Source organism: Chiloscyllium punctatum, chromosome 37 (genome assembly GCF_047496795.1).
Source record: "Chiloscyllium punctatum isolate Juve2018m chromosome 37, sChiPun1.3, whole genome shotgun sequence".
Taxonomy (NCBI): Eukaryota; Metazoa; Chordata; class Chondrichthyes; order Orectolobiformes; family Hemiscylliidae; genus Chiloscyllium; species Chiloscyllium punctatum.
Genome location: NC_092775.1, coordinates 38,015,662 through 38,035,914, shown reverse-complemented (window position 1 = coordinate 38,035,914; position 20,253 = coordinate 38,015,662). Strand labels below are relative to the sequence as shown.

At 39.2% G+C, this 20,253-nt stretch overlaps 1 protein-coding gene across 3 annotated transcripts; it reads right to left on the bottom strand.

Moving 5' to 3' along the window:
- Nucleotides 1–2,479: 2,479 nt before the first annotated feature.
- fitm2 (fat storage inducing transmembrane protein 2) lies at nt 2,480–17,448 on the bottom strand. 3 transcript variants are annotated; one of them, XM_072556606.1, is made up of 3 exons: nt 17,253–17,407; nt 12,351–12,481; nt 2,480–5,154 (listed from the first exon to the last, which is right to left on the bottom strand). In XM_072556606.1, exons 2-3 carry the CDS (start codon nt 12,383–12,385, stop codon nt 4,554–4,556), a joined length of 636 nt encoding a protein of 211 aa, XP_072412707.1. In that variant the 5' UTR covers nt 12,386–12,481; nt 17,253–17,407; the 3' UTR covers nt 2,480–4,553. The 3 variants fall into 3 exon arrangements, with proteins under 3 accessions (XP_072412707.1, XP_072412709.1, XP_072412706.1); XM_072556608.1 differs by lacking the exon at nt 17,253–17,407 and adding an exon at nt 17,118–17,231; XM_072556605.1 differs by lacking the exon at nt 12,351–12,481 and having other exon boundaries at nt 17,253–17,448.
- Nucleotides 17,449–20,253: the final 2,805 nt, after the last annotated feature.

Genomic DNA, 20,253 nt, shown 5'->3' with positions numbered 1-20,253 from the left:
AAATTCATAAAATGAGGTTTGTGGAATTAATGTTTGTTGTGCTCAATGTGTTGCACCTTTACATGGTAAAATGTGCCACAGTGCTACAATGAGTGTAATCAAATATATTCCACTGTCAAGCTACAAAATAAAAAGGCAGATAATTGAAAGCTTAGTCATTAACAGTATTTCCTTCTTTAAGATGCTACTTTAGACCAAAGAGAGAGAGTAGAGATTTGAATACAGTATTTCAGAACTCAGGACCCCACATTCATGGCAGTACAGTGATCAAAAGTAGAACTTTGAATATCAGAGATGCTCAAAAGCCAGAACTGGAACTGTACACAGATCTGTACATAGTGCAGGATGGGAGGAGATAACAGAGTTAGGGTGTGTAGATATCAACCTAAATTTTGCTGGGTTAGCAGAAACTTAACTAGAATGATGTAAGGAGAAAACACATGGAACTTAGCGACAATCTAATAATTAGAAAGGTCACTGGCTTCAAAATGTTTTTGTGTTACATACAAAGTCTCATTCACCCATTATCTGTGTATGAGCAAATTGGCCACAACACATGGCAAGAGCAGGTGAAGATATTTTTGGATTGTCCTTTCCAAAATGTGGTCATCTAATAAACAACAATAAAATCAGATACAAAGAAGATTCTCTCTCTACAATGCTGCCAGACTTGCTGAGTTGTTCTAATACTTTGTATTGGCATTAGATATTGAAATGCTGATATTGTGACTTCATATTTAAGCATTTTAAAAATACTCTTTCTTCATATTTAGCAATTAGGTTCGAAGGGTCATTATTTAAGCAAGGCATTTCCTGAAAGTCACATTTTATGGTAACTGCTTATTTCCTGAAGAACCCCTGCGTGGGTTTACAACTTTCAGGTTGCAGTTTGTTTGGAGATTATTTGAATTTTTCAGTTGTTGGTCAGCCTTGGAAAGAGGAAAAGCTTCTCAGCCCAGCACTTTTGCTTTTGTAAAATGCCTTTGTGTGGGCCCAGTGTGGTATTTGGAATATTGCTCTAGTCCAACCCATAACTATCTTTCTAAAAACTTGGAATGCCAACACAGCTTATTTAAGAACCATGCTAAGATCTCAGAGACAATTGCTTGTGTTTAGTGGGATTCATCTTTCTGCATCAGAACATTACACTGACAGTTGTCTGAACATTACACATCTTGTGTCTTTTATTTTGCCTTCAGGATCTAACATTTAAGCAAGAAGTGTTTTATCTTCGCCCAGAGTAAATTGCCACAGAAAGAATTTTGTTTTCTCTTCATCTAGAAAGTGAAAGTGTTTTTTTTGTATATTTTGGGTTATTTAGAGGGGTTCACATTTATATTTCCATAGTATGAACTAAGCATTAGCTAATTTCACATTGTCATTTAATAAATGCAAAATTATTGATTTATTAAAACAAAACTTATTAAATCAACCAGGTAACCCAAGTCTAATAACAAGAAAGCATATGATTGACCACACCTGGAAAAACAGTACAATTTATGTTGTCTCCCACAGAAGAGTGGGACGAGCCAAAGACAGTGAACCCCTCCCATCTCAATCACAACACTGTAGGGTAGAAATTTTAGTGACCATGTGCAAGTTCAGCAATAAAGAAATGGGATTGTAGCAAATCCATCTCTGAACTATAAGAATTCTCCTAAAGTGCACTGGACAGAACTGAAAACAAGAATCAATTTCACTCTCCACTTTTGAGCCCATCTTCTCAAAATAATATTAAGGACCTTCATAAATGCAAACTGCAAAATATGCTTAAATTATCGAGCTGCTTCTCAATAGGCAAGTCCTTTTTCCCTGAATTTCCACAGCCACAGAGAGGTCAACTCACCCATGGTCCAGTCAAGCAAGCAACTCAATTACAGCAATTAAAAGTCACAATGGGGGGGGGGGGGGGGGGGGGAAGGGGAGATCACCTACATTTCTGTATTTTCATGTTCAAACCAAGAAATAATGATAAATAAAATAGACAAAACAGACATGTCAATATTCAAGTATCATGCATAGAGATTGGATGTTAGATAATAAACTCTATTTAGTTGTCTATTTTTCATATAAAACCATATACTACATAATCTTCTAGATACTGGCTTCAAGTTATTTCTCTAGTTTGTTTGACTTAATACATAACCCTCAGCATTCATACTGTCAGCTTATTTATAACAATTATCAAGGGAAAATCTCTCCAATGCACGATTCACAAAAGTACAAGATTATAAAAAGATGTATTGTTAAGGATGACTTAAAGCCTGGCCAACTAAACACACCTTAGGAAGGGTCTGAAATAAGCCTAGAATAAGTTTTAGGGCAAGAAAGCCAGGTATCAGAATGAAATGGCTGAAAACGTAGGTGCCAAAGACAACTAAATGGAACAGCCATAGCTGAAACAGAGGTCTTAATGGAGGGCGAGGGGAAGGTGAAAGATCACCTTTGATGCAATTGAAAAGGCAAAACTCAATAAGAGTTAAAAATGTTAAATATTTAATGAGAAATACATAGCTAATGAATTCTAAACATATAACATGCCTTATTCCTTTGTATAGTGTTTCAAATTGAGGCAAGTAGGTCAAAGAATTCCTCTAGATTCTGGGAGAAATCTAAATATCACAGTGCATCATTACATTTCAAAAATCTATCTCACTTGCATTAAAAGCATTTTTTAAAAATGTTACTTATGCAAAGAAAGTAAATTCGGTTGCAGTGTCAATTCCCAAACCATTGTATCTACGCTCCATCCAATTTACAAAACAGTTTTTCTTATATAGACATATTAATTACAAATGGATCATTTCAGAGCATGTATGCATCCAATAGCAACTCTTAACTCTACATACATGTTGGTTAATAGCACCAGCTTACATTTCAAAACATATTTCATTACATTTAAAGCATACAATGTACATCAGATAAACAATTTTAATGTAAATTCTTCCTATGGGAATAGAAGCTGGTTAAAAGGAAAACCATGCTATAGTTTTACTTTATAACACTTTTAGACATAGTTTGTTTTTTTTTAAAAACATATTTATCTCTTAAAAAAATACAACACATACACAGAATGAAACAAACATGCTATCCAAGCAATTTTCTCTCCACAACAAAGAAATCTTCAGTTGATTACAACAAAACAACTGGACTTCAACACATAAGATAGAAGATAATTTCTTAAGTCCATCAGACCATATAAATATTGTTATACAAAACTTGTCAGCAATGCCTTTCATAAGCAATGGACGTTGACAATTACTATGCTTTGAAGGCAAAATATTTTAGGCACAAATGAAGTTAACAGTTTAAGCAACAACCCAAGTGCAGGAGAGAAATAACTCTAATTTATTCTTGAGGAATAAACATAAGAGTTGCAAGAACAAATGTAGACACCATTCAACAAATATTACTCAACTCTGATTTCATAGTTTAGTGAGAACTTAGAAATATAAAGCTGCAATTTATATAAAGAGATTACTGAAAGGTGCAGTAACAAAGTAACTACCTGATAAGCATGTCTATTCAATTTGTTTGACTTACTTTTGTTTATTATAAAGTTAGACTGGCTAATTGATTACACTTCTGTTGAAAGTTGGGTTTAGCAGACCTATGTATGTAACAGCAATTATAACTAAATCTATTATGCCTTTTATTATATTAAGTACTTAGAGTGAATATTTCCAATCACATTTATACTCAAATGTTTTTAAACAACATCCAAAAAAGCAATGGAGACATAAGATTATTGATAGAATTACTGATTACAGGCATTGCTTACATAATTGCTTTAAAAAAAAAATCACAGAACAGATTTTTTCATCTTTTCAAAGATAAATGTACATTGCACTTAATATTATGCAACAGAATTAATGAAGAATGGACGAACAAAATTAAAGTGGAGAAATGTAAATTTTAGACAAGTGGATAGAATAGCCACCAGCTCTACTTATTCACGTAATTATTTGATTTTAAACAAAAATAGAGGAGACTAAAGTTTTAAAAATTGCTAATATTGTTACACTTTGTGGCTGAACAACTAAAAAAAAAATAATGGCCAGCATCTTATATAATAAAGATCCGCATGACATATTATTCCGTAATTACACCTGGGCTGCTGTGACTATATGTACGCAGACATGCTAAGGCAGTGTAGGCTGCAAATAACTGTTCCTCATAAAGCAAAGCTGCTTCCATTGGTTTAGACTGACACAGAAATTGGAAAGCTAATTTTCTGTACCGCAGGTAACAACTTTAAAATCCACCCCAGTGAAGAAACAATTGAAAAGCAAATCCTGAGCGTTTTAAAGCTATATTCAGTTATATTATTTGTATTGTCATTTTGAAACTGATTATATTAGATGCACTTCACAACTGGTGTTGAATATCAATCCTTTCTTCTAATCTGAGCTCAACAAATAAGCCAGCTTCATGTCAGGAGAATAGTAAATATTTACATACACATCACATTGCAAAAATACAAATTCAATAATGCCTAGAACTTGTATACAAGCATGGCAAAAATTACATCAAAACTTGAAGATTTCAGAATACTACTCCTTTTTGTTCCCAGTTTCAGGTGGCAATCCAGGAGAAAAAGGTTTCTTATACCAAAACCTGTATGTTCCATACCAGGCAGAAATTCCAAAAGCAGTTCCAATTATTTTATGAGGCATATCATGAAAATATACTGCAGTACAAAAAAACATCCAAATCCACAACAAAAGCAAGGCATTTAAAGCAATAAACAGTGATTTAATGATTGTTGCTATGGCCTTTCCTGGCTTTTGCTCCACTTTGTGAAGTTCATTCATGACAGCTATTTCTTCTGTCATAATTAGTACACAGTACGACAATAAGAAGGAGTGTCCAGAGATGTCAAAGCCAAGCCAAATGTGGCCATTTTTCTTGCAGGTGTATAGGTTGTCAAGTTCATGAAGAACAGTCATATTTTGGGATTCGTAGCACTCACCTGTGAAATTTTCAATAATGTGAAAAGTCCTTGTGCTAAGAAACCAAACACCAGTTCCTACCAGACATGAAGTTACACGACGTACTGCAAACAGAACATCCCTTTGAAGAAAGTAATTTGAAGTGAATATAAAGGGAAATAGCAGGCCCACGGTCCATCCCCATGAAAATTTGACGAAGTACCTGCCAAAACAAAAAGTGAATAACTTGAATTCCAAGATAGTTCTTGAATAATCACAATTTTCAATGTAGGGCTTTTGTCAGTGGTAACTATTGAAGTTTTCCATTAATAAACCAAAGTATTTCTTATAAACCAGATTATCCCAATTACTTACAGAATAACTGAAATTTTCCTGGTAGATTTTTAAAAAAAAATTCTCATTTTAATAGTTCTCTCTAAAACATTAAACATTAATGAATCGAAGAGGAAATTTAAAAAACTTCAATAAATAAATGGAATGTGAAATACTCCATCACAAACCTAGTGAAGCAAAAGTTATTGAAGCAACACTTTTAATAAAAGAATTGTAGAGTTGTCCATGCCAACCAGATATCCCAAACTGATCTAGTCCCATTTGCCAGCATTTGGCAGATATCCCTCTAAACTCTTCCCATTCATATACTCATCTAGATGCCTTTTAAAATGTTGTAATTCTACTAGCCTTCACCACTTCCTCTGGTAGTTTATACATGCTCTGCATGAAAAAGGTGCATCTTAGGTTCCTTTTATATCGTTCCCCTCTCAGCTTAAACTATGCCCTCTAGTTTTGGATTTCCCTACCCTGGAGAAAAGACCTTGGCTATCGATCCTATTCATGCCCCTCATGATTTTATAAGCCTCTATAAGGTCACCCCTCAGTCTCCAACGTTCCAGGGGAAAAGCCCTAGACTATTCAGCCTTTCCCTATAACTCAAGCCCCAGCAACATCCTTGTAAATCTTTTCTGCACCCTCAAGTTTCACAACATCCTTCCAAAGCAAACAGAACAGAACTGAACGCAGTATTCCAAAAGTGGCCTCACCAATGTCCTGTACAGCTGCAACATGATATCCCAACTCCTATACTCAATGCACTGACCAATGAAAGCAAGCTGACCAAACAGCTTTTTCACCACCCTATCTTCGTGCGGCTCCTCTTTCAAGGAACTATGCACCTGCACCCCTAGGTCCTTTTGTTCAGCAACACTTCTCATTAACTGTATAAGTCCTGCCCTGATTTGCCTTACCAAAATGCAACACCTCACATTTATCTAAATTAAACTCTATCTGCCACTTCTTGACCCATCTGATCTTGATCACTGTACTGAGATAATATTCTTCACTGAACACTACACCAACATTTTTTTTTTAAATAGTTATTTGGTAGAATCAAAATTAGAGAGAATGTGGGGCAGTGGAAATACACTTGCATTGATCAAAGAAAAATACTAGCCCAGAATTAAGGGTTGAATAACTTTTGTAGTGATTTTATAGAGTCTATAAAATCAATTATGGAGATGTTATTATTTTACTGACTGAATAGACTGAAAAGCATTGATCATATTGTGGGCGGCACGGTGGCACAGTGGTTAGCACTGATTAGATTAGATTAGATTAGATTACTTACAGTGTGGAAACAGGCCCTTCGGCCCAACAAGTCCACACCGCCCCGCCGAAGCGCAACCCACCCATACCCCTACATCTACCCCTTACCTAACACTACGGGCAATTTTAGCATGGCCAATTCACCTGACCTGCACGTCTTTGGACTGTGGGAGGAAACCGGAGCACCCGGAGGAAACCCACGCAGACACGGGGAGAACGTGCAAACTCCACACAGTCGGTCGCCTGAGGCGGGAATTGAACCCGGGTCTCTGGCGCTGTGAGGCAGCAGTGCTAACCACTGTGCCACCGTGCCGTAAAATCACTGCTGCCTCACAGCGCCAGAGATCCGGGTTCAATTCCCGCTTCAGGCGACTCTCTGTGTGGAGTTTGCACGTTCTCCCCGTGTCTGCGTGGGTTTCCTCCGGATGCTCCGGTTTCCTCCCACACTCCAAAGATGTGCAGGTCAGGTGAATTGGCCATGCTAAATTGCCCGTAGTTAGGTAGATGTAGGGGTATGGGTGGGTTGCGCTTCGGCGGGTGCGGTGTGGACTTGTTGGGCAGAAGGGCCTGTTTCCAGACTAAGTAATCTAATCTAAGTAATCTAATCTAATTATTCATCAATTAATGTTCAGGTTCCAGACTAACCTAGTTTGCTTCGATGCCATAACATTCTGCACAACTAAATTACATTAGGGGTTCAATAAGAAGTCACAGGAATCTGCTGTCCATCTCTGTCCTAAAGCACAATATTCTGTCACTTAGTTTGGCAACAATGCACAACATAAAAATGGACACCGCCAAAGATTAGATTAGATTCCCTACAGTTGAAAACAGGCCCTTCGGCCCAACAAGTCCACATCAACCCTCCGAAGAGTAACCCACCCAGTCCCATTTCCCTCTGACTAATGCACCTAACACTATGGGCAATTTAGCATGGCCAATTCACCCGACCTGCACATCTTTGGACTGTGGGAGGAAACCAGAGTATCTGGAGGAAACCCACACAGACACAGGGAGAATGTGCAAATTCCACACAGACAGTCACCCAATGCCAGAATTGAACCTGGCATCCTAGTGCTGTGAGGCAGCAGTGCTAACCACTGAGCCACCATGCCGTGGTTAAAAAGCTAAAAGCAAATGCCTTGCAATCTTGCAGAAAGAGAACAAATTATATTTTAAAAAATTGGTTTTAGTAAGTATCTTAAATGATGAAAAGGTGGTCACAGGTACACTGGTCTACAAAGAAAACTCCAGTTTACATACACAAAGGAATAGCCACTAATGGTCGAGTAAAAGGCATAAAGCAGTAATAGGTTGGGATGTTCCTTGGTGGGGGAGGTTAGAGCTGCAGTTCAGCAGAAGATTTGAGACAGGGGAAGGTAAGGTCTGGAGAAATCTAAACAGAGAAGAGAACTTTGAATTTTAAGCGTTGGTAGACAGATGCCAATGCAGGTGAACAAAGAAGAGTGATGAGGAGAGTCAATTGAATAGTACTTAGTTTTTGCAAATAACAAATGCAGAATTTTGGATGAACTGATTTTCAGGAGGATAGGAACAGAACGCTGTGATAGCACTCAGTCAATGTAGTCTGGAGAAGATAACAACACCATTAAGGTATCAGCAGCAGATAGAAAGGAGGGAGGACAAAAATTGGGCCAAATGATTTGAACAAAGTAATCTTTACAATGTCACGGATATGAGATGAGGAAATTCAGCTGTGACTCACACACCACCCTAAGGTTGTGAACAGTCTCATTCAGCTTGAGAAGTGGTTGGGAACATGGATAGAATCAGTGACAATTGGAGTGGAGTTTGACGGATTGAAGAGTTGGCTCCCGTCTTGATACTTAATAAATAATTGTTTCCCTAAAATCCAGGTGGTCATTTAAACAATATGAATCAAAGTAGTGCAGGCTTCGAGATATGTGGAGAGAGACAGAGCCGGATATCTTCAGCTGATGTGTGAAAAATGACCCCAGTCTGCTGAAGGTATTATGAAAGAGAATTGTAAATGAGGAACTGGACAGCCAAAGACAGATCCTTAGAATAGCGCAGGAATGGAAAAAGAACCAATTTTTGGAGATGTCCTGTTCCCAAAGAGATGAGTATGACCCAAACAAAAAAAAAAAAAGAGGTGTCACTGAGCTAAACACCAGAGGTGCCTCAGAAGAGGGTTTTGGTTATTGTAGCTTTTCATATTGAAGACTCATAAGTCAGTGATAAACAGGGAGAATACATTATGTTCACACTCTGAATGTCATTTCATAAAATGAGGTCTAGGACTGTGATACAGACAAATGCTAGAATTGAGAAATTCAGAGAGTTGGAAATAGACTTGTTGAGCAATAAGGTAAAGGGCTTTGGAGCGGTTTGCAAGAACTGAAGGGTAAACAGTAACTATTTTTTGAGAAAGTATGAAGATTTTTAAAGGGAGGGAGCTAAGGTTCTCGAGGAAATGCACACCATTTACAATAACATGGAGGTCAGAAAAGGAAGCTAGATGATCATAACTTTTCTCCATTCAGAGAATCCTCATCACCTACGATTTTGTCAAAGTTCTTGGCACCTGTTCTACCATCACTTTCTTTGGTTCAGTATCAATTTACGTCTGATTACACTCAAGAACTTTACTGTGTTAAAGTTACTATACAAATAGAAGTTGTTAGTTGTATCATATACGATACAACTAAGTCCAGGAGGAAAATAAGACATCATGCACTGAAACCTGTTCTTTCAGTGAAATTTGCACTATGGATGAATCAAACAGCATCAGAAACAACTACTAACCATATTCATAGTCCTTGTGGACACAAGCCCAGACCACACATTGATTCCTAAAGAAGGGCTCATGCCTGAAACGTCAATTCTCCTGCTCTTGGATGCTACCTGACCTGCTGCGATTTTCCAGCAACACATTTTCAGCACTAACCATATTCAATCAACCATGCAAAACTTCTTTACTAATATCAGGGAATTTGCATCAGAATTGGAGAGCTATCCTCCAGCCTGACAATCACTCACGAAATCATACTTTGAAGACAATGTTCCAGACTCCTCCATCAAAATCCTTGGATATGTCCTGTTTCACTGGCAGGATAAACCTACTGTAGGTAGTAGCACTGTGATGTATAATTGCTGGGGAAGAGCTGTCCCAAGAACTTCAACATGGACTCTAACCCTCTGATGTTTCATGGCATGAAAAACATCAACAAGGAGAGTCTGTACTGAATAATTATTGGAAGAGGCATTCAGGGTAGCAAGGGCACAGAATGTACTTTAGGTGGGGGCCTGCAATGTCCATCAGCAAGAGAAATGCAGTTGCATGATGACTGATGGGCCTGCTAGAAGCCTTGAACACATATCTGCCAGACAGGACCTACAGCAACCGTTGAGAGAACCAATGGGAGGGAGAAATGTACTAGGCCCATCCTCACCAATGTGCCTGACACGTGACAATACTGGGCGGAATGAGTACTACATAGTCCCTGTGGACACAAGGTTAGACCGCACATTGAGAGGACTGCTCGTCATATTGTGCGGCACTTACACTGTATTAAGTTGGTCAAATTGAGAACGGACCTAATCAATTGCAATCCTTCAGGCACTGGCAGCCATTAGCAGTAGCTGAAGATCAATCAGCAGTCTGCAATCTCACTCTTCCACTACCGTCACATCATGGGCTCAATAATGGTTCAATGAGACATGTAGGAGGTCATGCGAGGAACAGAACTAGGCTTTGCTAAAAATGAGGCATCAATTCTGGTAAAGTTACACATAGGATTATATCAATGCTAAACAACAGAAGCAAGATGTGATGAAATGTGATCCCACAACCAACTCCTCAGATCAAAACTCTTCAGCTTTGCTACATTCAGTCATGAATATTAAAAGGACAATTAAACAAATAACTAGAGATTGTTTCTGAAACCATCTCATTCTCCTGATAATGTGGAAGGGCTGCCCATCAGTGCAAAAATTCATCTTCAGCCAGAAGTACTAAGCAAATGACCCACTTTAGCCTCTTCCCAAGATTTCCAGAATCACAGTAGCCTATAAACAGCCAAAGTAATTCACTTCACATGGTATTAGGGTCAATTAACTCAGTTGGCTGGACAGCTGGTTACAGCACAGTAATGTCAACAGTACAGGTACAGTTTCCATACCACGAGGGTACCATGAATGTCTCGCTTTCTCAACCTTACTCGTCACCTGAGGCATGGCAATCCTCAGGTTAAACCTGCCACCATCATCTGCATCTGAGATAGCAGCTCTATGGCAACTTTACCTTACTATTGGAAAATTGCCAAATAATTTGGAGACTGCAAAGGCAATAAGCTCTGACAAAAGCCCAGTTGTCACTCTGAAGACTTTTGCTCCAGAACTAACCACATCCATCACCAAGCTGTTTCAATACAGCTTCAACACTGGGATCTAAGCATCAATGTGAAAAATTGCCCAGACAAGTTCTGATCACAAAAAGCACCCCTGCCAATTTCAGCTCCATCAGCTTGCTCTTAAAGTGATAGCAACTATCATTGACAGTGCCATCAAGCAGGTTAACACAGAAATAAACCTGCTCACTAATACTGCTTGGATTCCAGAGCCACATGGTTCCAGATCTCAAAAAAGCCTCGGTCTAAATATGGAGAAAAGAAATGAATAACAAGAGGTGAAATGGAGAAAACACTGTTGACATCAAGGCTGCATTTAACCAAGCGTTACTTTAAGAAGCCCTCCTAAAATTGAAGTTAATTGGAATCAGGGCAAAACTCACCACTGCGTGGGGTTCTAACGAGCACAAAGGTGGCGCAGACCAAAGACTGCAACTCCAGGCAATTATTATAGAGCTCCTCAGGATAATGTCCTAGGCCTAGACATCTTATGCTGCTTCATCAATGCTTTTCCCACCATGATAAGGTTAAAAGTAAACATGTTCACTGATACTTGCACAATGTTCAGTTTGTTGCCATTACTCGTTCCATGACTCATGTGTTTTTGTATATATGTTTTAGCTCTAGAAAGTAAAGTTTATGTAGATAATGGGATAACTGCAACTAAAGCAAGCTAGCAGCCATATATCCTTGACGGGTCAACAGCTGGTTAAGATGATAACTAAAATGTTGGAATTTAGAGACTGCCAGAAAACAAAGTGACCTGTGTTTGTTTAATATAGTCACTAAATTAGTTTAAGTGCACTCAGTAAACATTGAAAGACTGCAAAACCCATTTACTCAAATCAGATCAAAAAGGAAATTATAAAAGAGAGATATTAATTTAAAGGCTTGAGGACAGCACAATAGGCTTCATCATCAAGGAGACAGTTTTGAATTATCTGGGTGTTTGCTGAGAGTCGAGAGTGTGGTGCTGAAAAAGCACAGCAGGTCAGAAAGCATCCAAGGAGCAGGAAAATCGACAGGTGGGACTAGATTGGATTGGGATCTCTGTTCGGCATGGACCGAAGGGTCTGTTTCCATGCTGTATATGTCTATGACTCTATAAGCCCCTCATTATGTTTGCTGAGAGTTTCAATTTGCAATTTAGATCTCATGTGGTTTACAGCTCAGAGAAATGGAATCTCCACTTGGAATACAAATGAGTTTTAGTCCCTGTTTGAATTTTGAGGGGAACAAGAGGTGGAAGATTGCCTCGGTTGAAGTGAGTAGGAGGATCTACAGTGCCCCCCATAGTGTCTTATTACAAAATAAACTAATCTGCTGAATTAGCCTGGAACTACTGAACAGACACTAGAACAAGAAAGTGAGGCATCTAGTCACAAGATTGTAGTAAAAGTTTTACCTGAGAATGTCTGGAGCTACTAAATTATATATCATAGATGGACCACATGGTCAAGTCCTGTTCCTATTTCTTGTGCTTTTGTTCTTGAGGAGGATTTTCCAAAAGGACTGTGGTATAGTTATGGATCATCCCTAGAGAAATAAATAGCTTTAAGATCAATATAACTTACAAAAAGAGTTATTGGGAGAAATCATAAGTAAACCTGAATGCATAACACAGATAATTCTAAATTATATCATTAAGCTAATTGTGCTGGTTTTGGTTAATTCTATAAAATCTTTTTTTGTTTTAAGATGCAAAATCTATTCATTCTAACTAGGTATTCAGATTTGTTTTTTTTTAAGAATATTAACGATCCTGAACTGGATTATAGCAAGTTCCAGTGGCAACTCCTCAGATATTGAAGCAACCTATGCACATATGCAGCAAAACCTGGACACCAACCAGACTTAGGCTGTGGCAAATAATATATGCACCATACAAGTACTCTGCCATGATTTTCACCAACAAGAGAGCCTAACCATTCTCCTGATTATCACCCCGAACCCCTAACATCAACTGACCAGAGATTATCTGGACCAGCTGTATAAACACTGGAACTACAAGGTAAGTCAGTCAGAGTCTGGGAATTCTGTGGTGAGTAATTCATCTCTTAACTCTGCAAAAGTCTGAACACCATCTACAAGATACATGTCAAAAAGCATGATGGAATACTCTCTACTTGCCCGCATCAATGCGGCTCCAACAACGCCATCCAGGACAAAGCAGCAAATCTGATCGGTACCCAATCCACCACCTACTACCAGTGAAAGTAAAATGCATGACATACCAGAGGTACTGCAGCAAATTGCTCACACCCCTCCAATATTTCAAAGGTTTGGGTAGGGCCACATCAGATTGGAAGCTGCCAAATTTTATATCACTTTTCAGGAAAGACAGGTGGGAGAAAACAAAGAACTACTGCTCAGATAAGCCAAACACCAATTGTTAAAAAACTACTTCCAAACAGTGACCTCTTACCACTAGAAAGTAATCATCACTTTCTGTAGGTTCCCCTCCCAAGGGACACTGACTTGGGAGTATATCCTCCAATATTACGAGGTCGAACGCAACAAGGTCCCTTCGTAACAACCCCATGTCTAGTTATACCATATGGACTGCAGCAGTTCAAGAATGCAACTCACTGCTACAAGACAATTAGGGACAAATGTTGGCCTTGTCAACAGCAATTACATCCAAAAAATAAATCCAGCATTTTTGGGCTATGAGGATCCAAATAATAAAAACCTTCAATAAAAGGAAACAGTAACACTCCACAGAAAATAATACACTTTCCTCCAGCTTGTTTGGAATTAACACATTTTCTTTAAGCATTACCTAACATGGAGATATACTGGTGATACATCTCAACAGCAATTGGTGCACTTGTCCCACTTTCCTCCACACTAGCTGAGTCATGCACAAGCTTTCCACATCAAAAAGCAGCAGGGATAAATGGAAAATATTTCCTTCTCTAACTCACCTCTTCCTCAGGAAGAGATAAAACAAATAACTTCAAAAGGTTCCTTGTTTGAATGCACAATCGTCTGCTATATGATCTTTCAAGAAAGATGTAGATAGATATTAGGTCAAAAGAGATCAAAGGACATGATAAAAAAGCAGGAACAAGGTATCCAGTTGGATTATCAGCCACGGTCATACTGATTGGCCCCGCAGGTTTGAGGTTGGAATGACAAAACCAGAGACAAATTAACTAGATCTAATCGCTAATGTAGAGACACTTTTATAAGGTAAGAAGGATGGGAAATAAATATTATATAGATAATATTTCAGAGTGTCTTTTAAAAACTAACACAGGACTACAAACATGTTGATCAGGGAAAATGTAGAATGTGGGTGAACTAGCCAGAAATATGAAAAAGTTGCAAAAATTTTTCACAAGTAAATTAACAGGAAGACAGTCACGAAAGTAAGCATTTGTCTCTTAGAACCAGAGATAGGAGAAATTATGAAATAAAAACAGATATTGCTGGCAAAACTCAGCAGGTCTGGCAGCAACTGTATGGAGAAAGTCTGGTGACTCTTCATTAGAATGGAGTTTTGCCAGCAATATCTGTTTTTATTTCATAATTTCTCCTATCTCTGGTTCTCTGGCAAAACTCCATTCTAATGAAGAGTCACCAGACTTTCTCCATACAGTTGCTGCCAGACCTGCTGAGTTTTGCCAGCAATTTGCTTTTTGTATCAGATCTTCAGCATCTGCAATTTTTTTTATTATATGAGAAATCATCATGGGTCATAAAGTAATGGCAAAGACATTAGTCAAATTTTTTTTTAATCTTTAGAATCAGAATCATACAGCATTAGACAGGACCATTGATCCATCGAGTCTGTACCACCACAAAAACATTGCTACCTGCTTTCCTGCACTAGAACCATTTAAAAAAATTTTCATTCAGAAGACAATTTCATTCCAAAAACAGACTGTAATATAAGATAACATGAGATAAATGCAAAGATTGCAATGTGCTCAGAATGATGTTCCAAAATTTGTTAGATTTTGAGATTGGATTACTTACAGTGCGGAAACAGGCCCTTCGGCCCAACAAATCCACACCCATACCCCTACATTTACCCCTTTACCTAACACTACAGGCAATTTAGCATGGCCAATTCACCTGACCTATACATCTTTGGACTGTGGGAGGAAACCGGAGCACCTGGAGAATGTGTAAACTCCACATAGTCAGTCGCCTGATGCGGGAATTGAACCCGGGTCTCTGGCGTTGGGAGGCAGCAGTGCTAACCACCGTGCCACCCCGATTTGGGTAGGGTCACATCAGATTGGAAGCTGACAAATGTTATATCACTTTTCAAGACAGACAGGAGGGAGAATTCAAAGAACCATTGGCCAGTTAGCCTAATACCAATAGTTGCAAAAATATTGGGATCTATTAAGGCTTAAAAATTCACCAAGAATTTTAATGATTAGGAAAAGTTAACATAGCTTTCTTAAAGCTAAACTGGAAATCCTGTTTATCAAATTTAATGGAACGTTTTGAGGATGTAACTAGTAAGATAGATAACGAGAAAACAACATAGTTTTTATACCTAAATTTCCTAAACGTACCCTGTATTCCTTAAGGTTCCACACCAAAGGCTAACTATCATAGAGACTGATGTTGTTGTGGATAATGTATTAGCATGGATAAAGGATTGATTGACAGGATTATACAAGGGGGCATAAATGGGCAATTTCAATCTCTTTAGCAATCTCCGTAGGCCTTTAACATATATAATCTACATTAAGGAATTAGAAGAGACAAAGAATAATGTATCTAATTTTGTTGATATACAAAGCTAGGTGGAAATGTAAGCTGTAGGGAGGACACAGAAATTAGAAAAATTATGTTTCAGAAAAAAAAGGCAGACGGATTATAATACAACAAAATGTGAATTTAATCAATTTGGTCACAAGAGAAAAAACAGATTTTTCTTTAAAAGATGTGAGACTTGCAAATGTTATGTTCTGAGAGATTTGGATGCGCTTGTACAAGATATACAATGTATTAAATGCATATGCAACAATCAGAAATATAAATAGCATACTTTATTTCAAGGAGAAATAGAATACAAGAAAAATTAAGTCTTGTTCTAATTGCACAGGGTTTTAGTAAGACCACATCTAGAGTACTGAGAGAACTGTTGGTCTCCACATTTAACATATCCTTGTATTTAAGGCAATACAACAAAGGTTCACTAAAATAGTCCCAGGAATGAATGGGTGAGCATCCTGTGATGCAACTGAGCAAAACTTTCCCATATTCTTTGGTGTTTAGAAGAATGATAGATGCTTTTGTTGATACATACAAGATTTCAAAGGGGTTTGAAAGCACAGATGCCAAGAGATCATTGGTCAGGGAATCTAAAACATGGGGCATAATTTAAGGGTAAAGAACTGATTGTTTAAGCCTCAGACAAGGAGAAATTTCATTATCAAAAGGGTTATAAATCTTTAGAATTTTTCACCTTGAGAGTCTGCATCACGAAATACTTTTAAGTTGCTCATAGATTTTTGGCCTGTAGATTTTACAAAGGATATGGGGAGTAGGCAGAGAAGTGCAGCCGATACCCAGTAAAAGGAAAGTACCAAGGATGCAGGAAATCTAAATCAATTTTGAAACTGCCCTGCCAACAGTCATACCAGATTCGAAACAACTAACTCTTTCCCCACAGATGCTGCTAGTCCTGGATTAGTGGTGCTGGAGGAGCACAGCAGTTCAGGCAGCATCCAAGTAGCTTCGAAATCGACGTTTCGGGCAAAAGCCCTTCATCAGGAATTCCTGATGCTGTCTGAACTGCTGTGCTCTTCCAGCACCACTAATCCAGAATCTGGTTTCCAGCATCTGCAGTGATTGTTTTTACCTTGCTGCTAGTCCTGCTGAGTTTCTCCAGCGTTCTCTGCGCAAAGAAAAAAAATGAGTCATGATCGAAACGAACGACGGAACAGGTCAAAAATGATCTACTCGTCATAGTTATTTTATTCTGAGAAAGGCCAGCACCAATTCAGACCTCGCCCCTGTAATTATCAGCCAGCTATTCGGCCACTGAAGACATCAGAGCTCAGCCCCCTGCTATTCCCGACTAACAGCCATTACCATGACCTTAGCAGCAAGTTAGGAGCAGGAGGCTAAGACAATCACTTTGTGATAACATAAAAAACACTAATCAGATATGATTCCTCCCATTTACAGTGGGCTCACCCACCTCCTCCTCACTGCTGTCACTCAAGGCTGGGCTCAGCTCGCGGCTCCCTGCCCGGGGGAGTAAGAGTAAAACCAGAACCGCCGCTGGTGCACTCGCACTGGGTGACAGCCGCAGCCCGGGGCCTTCGATACTCACACATTCAGGGCATTCCGCCGGTTAGAGAAGTAGGAGTCGGCCAGGGGTTGACTCGCTTTCAGCAGCGAGCCCGCCAGGGTGATGAGAGCGAGGAGCGGCGCCCCATACCGGTACAGGCAGGCCCGGTGAAGGGCCGTCAGAGACCGCACCACCCCATCCAACGCCATCTTCACCCGGAGAAGGCAGCCTCCGCTCACTGCCCCTGATTGGTAGATTTCTTCCCCGCCCGACGCCCCTGATTGGTAATGACCATCCCCCACCTATTGCCACCTGATTGGTGAGTCCCGTCACACATCGCAGCCCCTGATTGGTGATATCCAACCCCGCCCGTTTCCTCTGATTCGGTGAGAACGTCCCAGCCTATTGCAGGTCCTGGAGACCTCAGGCTCCGCCCATCTAATTGAATAGTCTGAGGATAAATCCCACTCACTGCACTGGATTGGTTTAAAAGAATCCGACCCGCCCGACTGGATTGGTCAAAAGCAGCCCTACCTTCTACATTTCAATTCGCTGTTGAGACCAGTTCAGATTCATATTCCTGTGTGTGACTGTCAATTAATGTATGAATGAGGTTATAGTCCAACAGGTTTAATTGGAAACACTAACTTTCGGAGCGCTGCTCCTTCATCAGGTGGTTGACAACCATGAGGTTGACAACCACCTGATGTTGTGTGATTTTTAACTTTGTACAGCCCAGTCCAACACAGGCACCTCCAAATCATGTATGAATGAGAGATGTATTCATCAAAGATGGCATACAACCCAACCAACTGCAGTAACCTATACTTCTATGATGCTTTTAACACATAAACAGCCCCAATTTTGAAGCAAAGTATAACACTGAGCTACATAAGAAGATAAGATGCCCTAAGGTGAGGCCAAAAAGGAATGCTAGAGTGACTTAAAGGAGGGAAGTGAAGTAACAAGGCAGAACGCTCAGGGAGATAATTCCAATGATTTGAACCTAAACATGTGTCCTGATTGGAAAGAGGTTAGCTAGGGTTGATCTCATTGAGTATGAGTTCCCTGTTTGGGGCTGTTAACATGGAAGTTAATCAGGAAGTCCTGGCTGGCAGGTATAAAGAGGAATCTCGGAGATTCTCCTCATTCAAGGGACTGGCTTGAGCTAGCTGGTCAGAGTCCATATGCTGTGTGTGTGTAAATAAAGAGTGACCTGGTGATAGGATATCAGCTTCAATGGAGTTATTTCAGTGGTGACAAGAGAAAACAGTACATTCCTAAAGAAAATTTACTTGCAACGGTCATCATTGAGTAGGGGTAAGCATTTCTGGCAAAATGCCTTTATTTGCGAAGGTGGACTCATTAAATCCTAATGTCAAAGACTGCGTCCAGTTTGTGGAAAGAATGCAATTTTTTTTCCAAACATATTACATTGGGGCAGATGAAAAGCAATGAGTAAATCATCTGACTGCATGTGGACCTGCAGCATTTTCAGGTATTAGGAGCCTGATCCTAAGGGAACAGAAGCTAAAGCCTTTCAGGAATTGATGGATTTAGTTAAGGAATATTACGATTTCAAGCCTCCTCTAATTCTAAGATGGTATCAATTTAATTTGGCAGTTTGAGAACGGGTGAATTGTATTGGACTTTTTGATGAGGTTAAGATGACTGGCAGAGACATTTGATTTTGGGTTAACCATGAATGAGATGCTGAGAGACTGTTTGGTATATGGGATTCATGATGTAACCATGCAAAAGCGCCTATCAGCTGAAGCCCAACAGGACTTTACACAGGTGCTACAACTGGCTTCGTCATTACAAGATGCAGTAAGTGGAGCATGAGAGCTACAGGCTATCCCACAGGAAGTGGAAACCCTCACCTGTCTAACTGAGCTCGGGGAACATCACTTGAGTGTAGGCAATTGTATAGCCTCACACAGGACACTTCCTGAGCAGAATGACCCTAGGTCAGCCCATTACAAACCCCAAAACAAAGCCAAACCTCAGCCAAATAGCTAAACGGTTCTTCAGGATCTGAGTTAGCAAGCCATTGTAGGTGCTGCTGGTGTGTGGACACGAGACAATAAAGGAGTTTTACAAGGCCTTACTTGAGTAAACGAACTCATGGACCAGTATTCAAGAGAGCACACAGCCTGAAAAGCCCACCTACACGTGGTTTGGAACATTAAATTGCTCAGCAACATCCAATACAGAGCCAATCAAAATAAATGTCTGGTTAAATGGTCACATGGTTCTAATGGAGGTCGATACTGGTGCAACTCTATCGATAATTGCAGAACCAGTCTTTAACAAGACTTTCTCTGAACTCCAATGCTTAAATTTATGCAAGGCCTCATCCAGACTGAGAACGTATACCAGGTAACCATTACAGATTAAGGTTTCTGGTCTCCTATGAAAAGCAGTTGGTGCATTTACCACTGGTTGTAGTAAAAGGCTTGGATCCAAGCTTGATGGAGTGGAATTGGTTGAGAAAGATTCACCTTGATTCACCTCAACAGATTTTGATTAGAAAATGGTGGCCTAAGTGGAGTCCTAATGAAATACCTGCAAGATTTTCAGGAAGTTCTAGGATAGGAGTGGGGATCCTTTTTACATTGGAAGGCCATGTTTTAGTTTACTGAGATCCTATTAGGCCACATTTAGCATTAGTAAATTAACATATTTACTAATTTTAATTAAAGCCTGCTATTATATGAGGACTTTAAACAAAATTAAAATTCAGCAGACACTTTTATTTGTTTTGCAAAGTTGACAATAGAGCTAATAATAAGTGAAAAAGTTAGACAACAAGCCATTTAATGACTTTTTTGTGATTGCTTATTGTGAAATAGGAATCAGAGATTTGGTTCCAACATCGTTGACCTTAATTTTAATTGGTCTCAGGTGAATATCCATCATCTGAGATCTCAAGTGCATTTTAATTTGTGTCACATATGAAATATTGACTCACAACATTCGATAATGCCAAAACAAGACAGCATTTGATGAGCATGTTGGTATAGATGTGGGTATTCAACAG